At 40.9% G+C, this 10,474-nt stretch overlaps 1 protein-coding gene across 4 annotated transcripts in view; it reads right to left on the bottom strand.

Moving 5' to 3' along the window:
* Positions 1-10,474, bottom strand: part of LOC122639771 (protein HIGH CHLOROPHYLL FLUORESCENCE PHENOTYPE 173, chloroplastic) — a 91,013-nt gene that overhangs the window by 19,170 nt on the left and 61,369 nt on the right. For all 4 annotated transcript variants that reach the window (XM_043832724.1, XM_043832725.1, XM_043832726.1 and 1 more), the window contains 4 exons: positions 4,525-4,683; positions 4,346-4,441; positions 4,142-4,257; positions 3,901-4,024 (listed from right to left, as the gene is read on the bottom strand). In XM_043832724.1, coding sequence (XP_043688659.1) covers positions 3,901-4,024; positions 4,142-4,257; positions 4,346-4,441; positions 4,525-4,683 — 495 coding nt within the window. The remainder of the gene's footprint in view (positions 1-3,900; positions 4,025-4,141; positions 4,258-4,345; positions 4,442-4,524; positions 4,684-10,474) is intronic.

The raw sequence follows: 10,474 nt of genomic DNA, 5'->3' as shown, positions 1-10,474 counted from the left end.
ACGTTTTTGTTGGAAGCTTCATGGCAAACCACCAAAATAACAGTATGCCAATTTAGCGGCTAGTACCGAGTCTTCTGTTCCATCTTCTGAGGGTAAGGTAGTGAGATTGTCGGATGAAGATTATGCTCGGTTCACATAATTTCAGATTTCACAGCCTTCTACGTCTTCCTCCATAGCTACTTTTGCCCAGACAGGTAATGCCACTGCGTGTTTCTCATCTTCTCACCCCTGGATCATTGATTCGGGTGCATCTGATCATATGTCTGGTATGTCACATAATTTTTCTTTCTTTCAGTCTACCGAATCTATTGTTACATTGGCAGATGGTTCCTTTGCCAAAGTCGCTGGCACTGGAACTGTTTGTCCAACTAAGTCCTTTGTCTTCTGTCCTCCATTTACCTGACTTCCCTTGTAACTTGCTTTTTGTCAGTAAAATTACTAAAGCATATAATTGTTCAGTGACCTTCTTTCCTGATTCTTGTGTTTTTCAGGATCTTACGACGAAGAAGATGCTTGGTAGGGGATGTGAGAAAGGGGGGTTGTATCCTCTTGACGATTCTCCTTCAGTTGCTTGTTCCAGTGTTCTCTCTCCCCACCAGGTTCATTGTCGATTGGGCTATCCATCTTTGCAGAGTTTACAGAAGTTGGATTCTCGTTTTAGTTCTCTTTCTAGTCTAGAGGGTGAGTCATGTTAGTTTGAAAAGCTCCACCATGTGAGTTATTCCCCTAGAATAAATAAACGGTCTGCGAACCCTTTCTCTTTAGTGCATTCTGATGTATGGGAGCCTTGTCCTGTTACTTCTAAGCTGGGATTTAAATATTTTGTTACTTTTGTTGATGACTTTTCTCTAGTCACATGAATTTATTTAATGAAGCATCGTTCTGAATTATTTGACACTTTTCGTACCTTTGTTACTGAAATTCAGACTCAATTTAGTACCAATATTCGTGTTTTGCGTAGTGATAATGCGGTGGAATATTTTTTTGCCCCCTTTAACTCTTTTATGGTTGACCGTGGTATGTTACACCAGTCTTCTTGTTCAGCCACATCCCAACAGAATGGTGTGGCTGAACGGAAGAATAGACATCTTATGGAGGTAACCCGTTCCATTCTCTTTGAAATGAAAGTGCCAAAAATATTTTAGTCTGATGCTGTTTTGACCGCTTGTTTCCTTATAAATCGTATGCCATCTTCTGTGTTAAAGGGAGGAATTCCTCATTCTCTTTTGTTTCCAACTGAACCGCTTTTTTTTACCACCTCGGATTTTTTGGCTATGTTTGCTTTATTCGTAATCATCGTCCTACACTGTCCAAGTTAGATCCCAAAGCCATTAATTGTATTTTTCTTGGGATATTCTAGGACACAAAAAGGTTATCAACGTTATTCCCCTATCCTTCAAAAATATTTTCACTGCTGATGTTTCCTTTTTTGAGTCCACCTCCTATAGTGATGCGTCTTTTGTTCCCTCTGAGTTGAACGATGAGCTTCCTTTGTATGTTGTTCAGTGGTCTGTTTCACAAGTTCCACTGGCTGCAGTTTCATCACCGCCACCTCCACCTCCACCTCCACCTCCACCTATTCGACCAATACCTCCACCGGTTCAGTTCACCTTTGTTCGTCGTCCTCGTGTTAATACAGCATCCTTCGGCCTCTACTGCTCCTCCAGCATCTACTTTGTTTGCAGATCCAAGTCCTCAATTAAGTGTTCCTACTTCTGATCTAGATATTCCCATTGCTCATCGTAAGGGTGTTCGTAGTTGTACTAAACATCCTTGGTCTCATTGTCTCTTATGCTAGTTTGTCTGCTAACTTCTCCTCTTGTCTCTCTACTATTGAGTCTTATCGTACCCCTAAGTCTGTTTCAGAGGCATTATCCCATTCTGGCAGGAAGACAGCTATGGAGGAGGAATTGTCTGCTTTGGCTGAAAATCGCACTTGGGATTTAGTGCCTTTACTTGCTGGTGCAAAGGCAGTTGGTTGTAGGTGGGTCAATGTTGTGAAGGTGAATCCAGATGGCTCCTTGGCCCGTTTGAAGGCACGGTTGGTCACAAAGGGTTATAACCAAATCTATGGGGTTGATTATTTTGACACTTTTTCCCCGGTTGCCAAGCTTGCATCTGTTCACCTCTTGATCTCTCTTGCAGCTTCTCATCACTGGCCTCTTTTCAGTTGGATGTAAAGAATGTGTTTCTTCATGGTGATCTCCAAGAGGAGGTTTATATGGAGCAACCTCCTGGGTTTGTTGCTCAGGGGGAGTCTGGTCTAGTTTGCAAACTAAGGAAGTAGTTGTATGGTTTGAAGCAATCTCCCAGAGCCTAGTTTGGAAGATTTTCTGATGTGGTTTTGGAGTTTGGGCTGACTCGGTGTAGCAGTGATCATTCGGTGTTCTACTAGCATAGCAAGGCTGGTAGGTTATTTTTGGTGGTATGTGTAGATGATATCGTCATCACTGGTAACGATGTTGAAGGTATTAAGCAGCTGAAAGTACATTTACAGCATAAATTTCAAACCAAGGATCTTGCCAAGTTGAAGTATTTCCTTAGGGTTGAGGTTGCTTAGTCTAGCAAATGTATTTCTCTCTCCCAGAGAAAGTATGTCCTTGACCTGCTTACAGAAACAAGTATGCTTGGGTCTAAACCTTTGGATACTCTAATGGACTCAAATTTGAAGTTGATAGGTGATAGTGGTGATGTTCTTGATGACCCAGAAAAATATCAAAGACTTGTTGGTAAATTGAATTATCTCACTGTGACTCGACTGGACATTGCCTTTCCGGTCAGTGTAGTGAGTCAGTTTCTGTCCTCTCCAAGGGCGCCACATTGGGATGCTGTGATTCAGATTTTGAGGTACCTCAAGAAGGCTCCAAGCCGTGGTCTACTCTACACTGATCATGGTAATAGACGGATTGAGGGGTTTTGTGATGCAGATTGGGCAGGGTCACCCGTGGATAGGAGATCTACTACTGAATATTGTGTCTTTGTGGGAGGAAATTTGGTGTCCTGGAAGAGCAAGAAACAGCCAGTAATAGCCAGATCTAGTGCAGAGTCAGAATATCGGGCTATGACCCAGATTACTTGTGAGTTGATGTGGATGAAGCAGTTGTTGGCTGAATTGAAATTTGTAGACAAGTCGCCCATACAGTTATGGTGTGACAATCAAGTTGCTATCCACATTGCTTCCAACCCTGTGTTCCATGAAAGAACAAAACACATAGAGGTTGACTGTCATTTTGTTCTAGAAAAGCTACAAGGTCTTATTGCTCCACAACATGTTTCTACAGGGGAGCAACTTGCTGATGTTTTTAATAAGTCTTTGGGGCGTGTGAGAATTGATTATATTTGTAACAAGCTGGGCATGATTAACATCTATGCTCCAGGTTGAGGGGGAATGTTAGAATACGAAAATGAGCATTTCGGTATTAGCGCCAAGCGCTAATACTGAGACTAGTTTAGTGAGGTATTTTGGGGTTTTGCTCTCTTTTGTAATTTTACACCATTATATATATAATAGTGAAAGGGGAGAATAATCTAATCGATTGTTCTCCCCAACCCATTGCAGCCTACTTCTTCTTCTTCCTCCTTACTCTTTTCTTCACCTAACTCACTGTTATTTACATCAACCATTTAATTCAACATCTTGATGTCCCTTGCCAAACATCAAAATTGAGGTAGATTAGGTTGAATTGAATTTTCCAGTTGGTTTTAAGAGGTGAAGCACCATTTTCTAAAAGGATCTGTTCCAATGTGCATCCGAATGTGTAACTGCCAGTCAAGCAATCTAATTTTCGAACAATAATTCAGAGACTCCTGAGTCCTTCCAAGGAGAACATCATTCTGATATGGATTACTTGTCTAATATTGTAAACAAGGAAACAGACAAGCACAACGATGGTACAGAACCTTCAACTTGAAAGTGAGGATAAAGTCCAGCTCCTTATTCAAGCGAACAGCAGGAGGTTGCTTACTTAAATCAAGTCCAGGCCTGTCAGGTCGAGTAACCCCTGCAGAACCCACATGCACAAACCTGCAAGCAGTGCAGCGTTGTCAAAAGCTGAAGCCCAGGCATCTCTAGTGCATCTATCACTTTCAGTGAGGTATTTTCCAGAGGAACATCAATTTGCATGAAAAGAAAAGAGATGACCTGGGAGTTATTGGGTCTTGAATATATGCTCTTATTCTCGATACTGGAAGCTGAAATTCACCTTCTGCAAAAGCTGGGTTCAGCTTCCCATCATATTCAAACTTGCTGAACATGAGCTGGAAAAGAAGTTGTATGCATTGTCAGAAGCATAAAGAAACTGGAGATCAGCAAAATAAGGGGAAAAAGAAGTGACACAGATCATGCCTGCAGCGATGTAATTTTGCTCGGATCAAAGGGAGGAGCATCTGGTACTGTACGTGCTCGGAATATGGGCCTTAAAGAAGAAAATGGAATGCGTATCTGAGGCAAATAAGTTATATATAGTGAAAAAGAAATGAATATAAATAAATTAATAAGGCATACTGAATAGTAATATTACTTACTGACTGCCACTGCCCTTCTATAGTGTCAAAACTTGCTGTATAACCAACAGTATCCCAATCTGGGCTAATGCGAACTATGATTTTGTACCTACGCCCATCACCTTTAAGTTGTAACTCCAGGCCATCATATGCAGAAAGGTCCTCAGGTACAATAAAATTCTGAAAGGAAAAACCCACAGATAATGCCTTTGTTAAGCACTCACTAAAGTAACCAATATGGAAACATCTTTATAAAATAAGAATAAATGATAGATAAAATTGCAGAGAGGTTGCACCTGTTTAGACAGGAAAAGTCAAAAGAGGCAGTAGCAGGTAATACATGAACAGTGCTAATGATGAGAGAATCAGCATTCTTTACCCTCTATGTCACCATTAGAATCCCTACCATTGTCGTCCAACTTCTACTTGAGACTCAAATCTTTTTCTCAAAATCCAGAAACAACACATCGACGGAATGTATAGTCGAGTTGGGGATTGTAAGCCAGATGAGCGGCAAGGATAAGATGTCTATTAGTAAATTAGAAATGAACGCACACAAAGGAAATTTCAGGATAGCAACCATTGGATTGCTAAATGCTAAGGAAGAATTACTAGCATGGATTAATCATATTGAATGACAACCAACAATAGCACCGACATGGGTGAAGAGTGCTGTGGTGCTAGTTGAAGGCTTTAATAAACACATGATGTTCTAAAAGGTCATGGGCTTATGTAGTGACTACGATATGAATGCTCATATGTTAGCAGAAGGTGGGGCCTAGATAGAGAATAGCATCCATGAGGCCAACCCTAAAATTGTAAAGATGTACCCTATGTAATAAGGTTTGGATGACAATGACAATGATCAGTCTTCAAAAAGAAAACTTTTTTCAAGAACATCCTATGTAAAATTGTAAAGATGTACCCTCAATGGCACTACTAATGGTATGACAGAAACATGTAGAAAACAGAAGCATATTTCCAAGTACATCAACACCTAAAATATTTGTAACCTAATTAACATTTTTTGGCAATATGGCTAAAAAATCATATTGAACAAAGAAACGACTACAGATGCGGCAACAGAATGCAAGTACAAGAATACCCCAATGATGTCAAAGTGGACACAAAATCTAATGTTTCAATAACCATTACTTTCAAAGAGATTCCCATTGCTTTGTTTGAAATGCCTAATTATGGTTCAGGAAAGCTGGATGTGCAGTACTTCTATGAGTATGCAATACTACACCTGCTGCTCTGAACCAGTCCCCAATAGATGATCTCTTAGAAGTTAGAACTATGGACACTCCTGAAGGCTTTCCCAGATTGAGAACACATTTACTGTTAGAGGATCATATGTGGCTGATCCCCTGACAGATGTAAAGGCAAGGCTCAATAATCATGGGAACTTGGGCTTTCTTCAGCAGGAGCTCAAACCCAAGACAATCCTCAAATGTCTAGTGAATTTTGACACTCAGACCTTGGACAAGAATCATAGGTCTGCATAGTCCCTCTCTCTCAAGCCACCCACATACATTCTTTTTTTCCCCTAGGTTTCTTCCGGCTGTGTGTTTTTCAATTGGATGCTTTGGTCCATTTTTTCCCCTCAAGGAGTCAGTTTTGATATGGATGCATCAATAAGATCCTTTTGCTTTTTTTCGTTAATTGTCATTTGTTCTGCTGATATCATTGTCATCCAGGACCTTAATTAAATTAAATATTTAGCGAGCCCATCCAAAACAAAAAAGTGGAAGTGGGAAGAGAAAAAGAATCTTCAAGGTGCTTACACTGGCTGTTAAGAAGATTAGACAGTAGCTGGGTTCATCTGAGCCACTTTCCTTTAGGCTCCCATTGGATCTGGCAATAGGTTGATTATTCAATTTGCAGATAAGGTTGGGTTGGCCCATAGCCCAATCCTACCCCCTTAAGTGGCACCATTACTGTGAAGTTAGCTTATTGTCTGTTCCTTCTCAGAGATTTATGAAAATAATCAGCCTTTGTGAACCAGGATAAGAATTAATCCATCAATAAATCCTCACAACCCATTGTCTTCACGGAAAAGTTCAATTGAAGAAGACTGGTGTAACCATTCTGTCTTTCTCAACTTCGGACAATTATATTGTGATAAGGATTCACAAATTGCCAAGAGTTTAAGTTGTACTGATACTATAATGTTTTCATTGCTATTTTGCCTGGATATGGTGAAGATTTGAGTCCAAGAAATGCTTAAAAGTGAAGCTTTGGACATGGATACTACTATTATGTTGAGCTATCCAGTTGTAAGGGTAACTTTGTCTCCAGGAATACCTGGATCATAAAGTCAATGATAGTTAGTGTCTATTGTAGGCATCGCAAGGGCGATCGCAACGGAAGCGTAAACAAGATCACAATATCGATGGAGAAGTCATTCAAATAACAGAACGAATCAGGGATCAATTATTACCTAAGCCTTACAAGTGCAAGACCTCCAATCGATGATAGCCCTTTCACGATTGTTCCACGCACCACGCAAGCTTTGCGCTCCCACACGGTCAAGCTGTATATTTCCTCCACACACCAAGGAACACACCACCTTGATATCTTCTAGGATCAAACACCAAAGAAGAGAGAAGGGAGAAAACAGATTTTGGGAGGGGAAGAGAGAGCTCCAACGTTTTGGGTTCTTGTGCATATCTTGTATGTTTTTGCAACCCACAAATAATATATATTTGTATCTCACACAATCCCCAAAAGCTATCTCACATGGGTGTGATATATTGAGTTTCCAAAAATGACTCAATTATCTACCCATCCAATCTTTCTCAATGAGGAAAGATCTACATTGCTAGAGGAATCCAATCTTGAGTGGAATATCCAATATTCCCACATTGGGTTTCCTTTTCTAACAATCTCCTCCATCCTACTGTAAGATCCAATCTTACAAGAGGATCATGAAAAGGAAACCATGATCAACCGTTACAGCATAGATGAATGGAACCGAAAGGAAAAGGGTAGGATCGCAATGGGATTCCACTCAGCTTCTAAGAAATGCAAAATCGAAGATGCTAAGCAAATGTAATAACCTACGCCCAAGGTAAGTAGTTAAAACACGCATCAGTCCCCCCACAAAACAATGTTGCATGGTTCAATATAAGGCATGTGTACGAGACTGTCAATCCTCAGTGAACCCATATACCGATCGAGAGATTCAGTTACCTTGATTGGACCGAAAGAAAACATTTCAAACAAATGTTCAAGAAAATAGATAATGTTTTTATATATATATATATATATAACTAAAAACATTTCAAAAACATTTTGAAAAATGCTACCGGATCCGGATTTGGGTCCAATCCTGTATAGAATACTCTCCTCAACATACTCCATACGTATGGGATGTGGGTTCCATGTTGGGCATCTCTTTCGAATACAGTCAAACACTGAGAATCCAGTGCACCGATATATAGTCAGGGAGAGACATCAACTGTTGGTACACCAAAACTCTCAACATATGAATGCATCGATAAGGACCCCTCAGGTTAAGGGACCAATCGTGAACTACTTAAGAGAATCTCATTTTCTTTATAAACTGACAGTATACCACATGTGAAATTCTCAAGTGATCCAGTCCAATGTACACACCAAATGTACACTCACATTTGTGTCTTGGAAAAATATCCTCCCTAAGCACACACAATGTGACCACCATGCCGGATGGGATGTCCAGTCCCATCCCCAGTAGTGAACAGTTTTAGGTATGAATACCTAAGGACAATAACTGAGCTCAATAATCGATCATGCAAATCAAAAACAAAGTTTATTAATTCAAACAGAAGAAGTTTTGTACATCAGTGCCAGTCACCCATGGACTTCACCCCCATATTCCCAACATGTTTCTCAAAAACACTAGGAGGCAATGCCTTAGTCATGGGGTCAGATAGGTTATCTGCAGTGTCAACCTTAGCTATGGCTACATCACCACGCTGAGTAATCTCACGAATCAAGTGATATTTTCTCTCCACATGCTTGTTCCTCTGATGAGCTCTTGGTTCCTTCGCTTGTGCTATAGCTCCCTTGTTGTCACATAACAGTTGTATGAGTCGCTCCACTAGCTCAAGGACCACCCCTTGGTCTGTCAAGAATTTCTTGAGCCAGACACCTTCCTTGGCTGCCTCACTAGCTGCCAAGTACTCAGCTTCTGTTGTGGAATAAGTTGTTGACTTCTGTTTGGCACTCCTCCAAATTACTGCACCCCCACCAATCACAAAAACCATCCCAGAGGTAGACTTTTTGTCATCCTTGTCAGTTTGGAAATCCGAATCCGTATATCCAACTACTGACAACTGATTACAACCATATACAAGGAAGTAATCTTTGGCCCTCCTTAAGTACTTGAGGATCCCCTTGATAGCTGTCCAGTGTTCTTGTCCTAGATTGGATTGATATCGACTCACAATCCCTACAGCATGACAAATATCTGGTCTGGTACACAACATGGCGTACATCAGACTTCCTACTGCCGAAGCATAAGGAACTCTCTTCATAGTCTCAATTTCCTCATGAATTTGAGGACATTGTGACTTGGATAAACCGATTCCATGTCTGAGAGGCACATTACCTCTCTTCGAATCCTGCATGTTGAACCTCTCAAGCACTTTGTCAATGTAGGTGGATTGTGACAATCCCAACATCCTCTTCTTGCGATCTCTCACAAGCTTAATTCCTAGGATGTAGCTGGCTTCACCCAGATCTTTCATTGAGAATGTTTTGGATAACCACATCTTTACAGATGAAAGTAACTCCACATCATTCCCAATGAGCAGCATATCATCTACATATAGGACAAGGAAACAGACGGCACCCCCACAGATTTTCTTATACACACATGGTTCATCAATGTTTTGTTCAAACTCAAAATCCTTGATAGTTTGATCAAAACGGATGTTCCATGATCTGGAAGCTTGTTTCAGTCCATAAATGGACCTCAACAACCTGCATACCTTGTTTTCCTCTCCTGGGGAGATAAAACCCTCTGGCTGATTCATGTATATGACCTCATCAAGTTAACCGTTAAGGAAAGCGGTCTGTACATCCATCTGCCAGATCTCATAATCATGGTATGCAGCAATCGACAATAGAATCCGAATGGAATTAATCATCGCTATAGGTGAGAAGGTTTCATCATAGTCAACACCCTCTTTCTGAGTATATCCCTTCGCCACCAGTCTTGCCTTGAAACGTTCCACCTTTCCATGCACACTTCTCTTCCTCTTGTAGATCCATTTACAGTCAATGGGTTTTACCCCTTCTGGCAGATCTCCAAGAGTCCAGACATGGTTAGAATCCATGGAATCTATTTCACTGCGCATAGCTTCCTGCCATTTCACCGAGTCAACATCCTTAAGAGCCTTGGCATAAGTATAAGGATCTGTTTCTGAACAATCAGACACCATGTGGAATTCTTCCACCTTATGATCCTCCTCCATGAGAAAGTTCAAACGAGTTGGTGGTCTGATAGACCTCCCACTCCTCCTAGGCTCTTGAGGCTGTTGCTCAACTGTGGGTACGTCAACTGGAACCTGTGTCGATGCAGAGGGTACTTGGTCATCAATTATTTCTTTAATGACCACCGGATCTGATCTTGGTGAGATCAAGTCATCCTCAAGAAATGTCGCATGCGTACTAACTATGACTTTCTGATTAACAGGGTCATAGAAGTAGTAGCCTATTGTAGTCTTAGGGTATCCCAATAAATAACATCTATCTGTTCGGGATTCCAACTTATCCGTTTGTTGTTTCCTTACATGTTCTATGCAACCCCACACCTTAAGATGTTAAAGACTAGGCTTACGCCGATACCACAACTCAAAAGGTGTTCTGGTCACAGACTTTGCTGGTACCCTATTCAGTATATAGATGGCAGTTTCCAGTGTGATACCCCAAAAACTCAATGGCAGTTCTGAATAATTCAACATGGACCGAACCATGTCCA

The sequence above is a fragment of the Telopea speciosissima genome, chromosome 9, assembly GCF_018873765.1.
Source record: "Telopea speciosissima isolate NSW1024214 ecotype Mountain lineage chromosome 9, Tspe_v1, whole genome shotgun sequence".
NCBI classification, from domain to species: Eukaryota; Viridiplantae; Streptophyta; class Magnoliopsida; order Proteales; family Proteaceae; genus Telopea; species Telopea speciosissima.
Note: the sequence above shows the minus strand (reverse complement) of the source record. Positions and strands in the feature narration are given on the sequence as shown.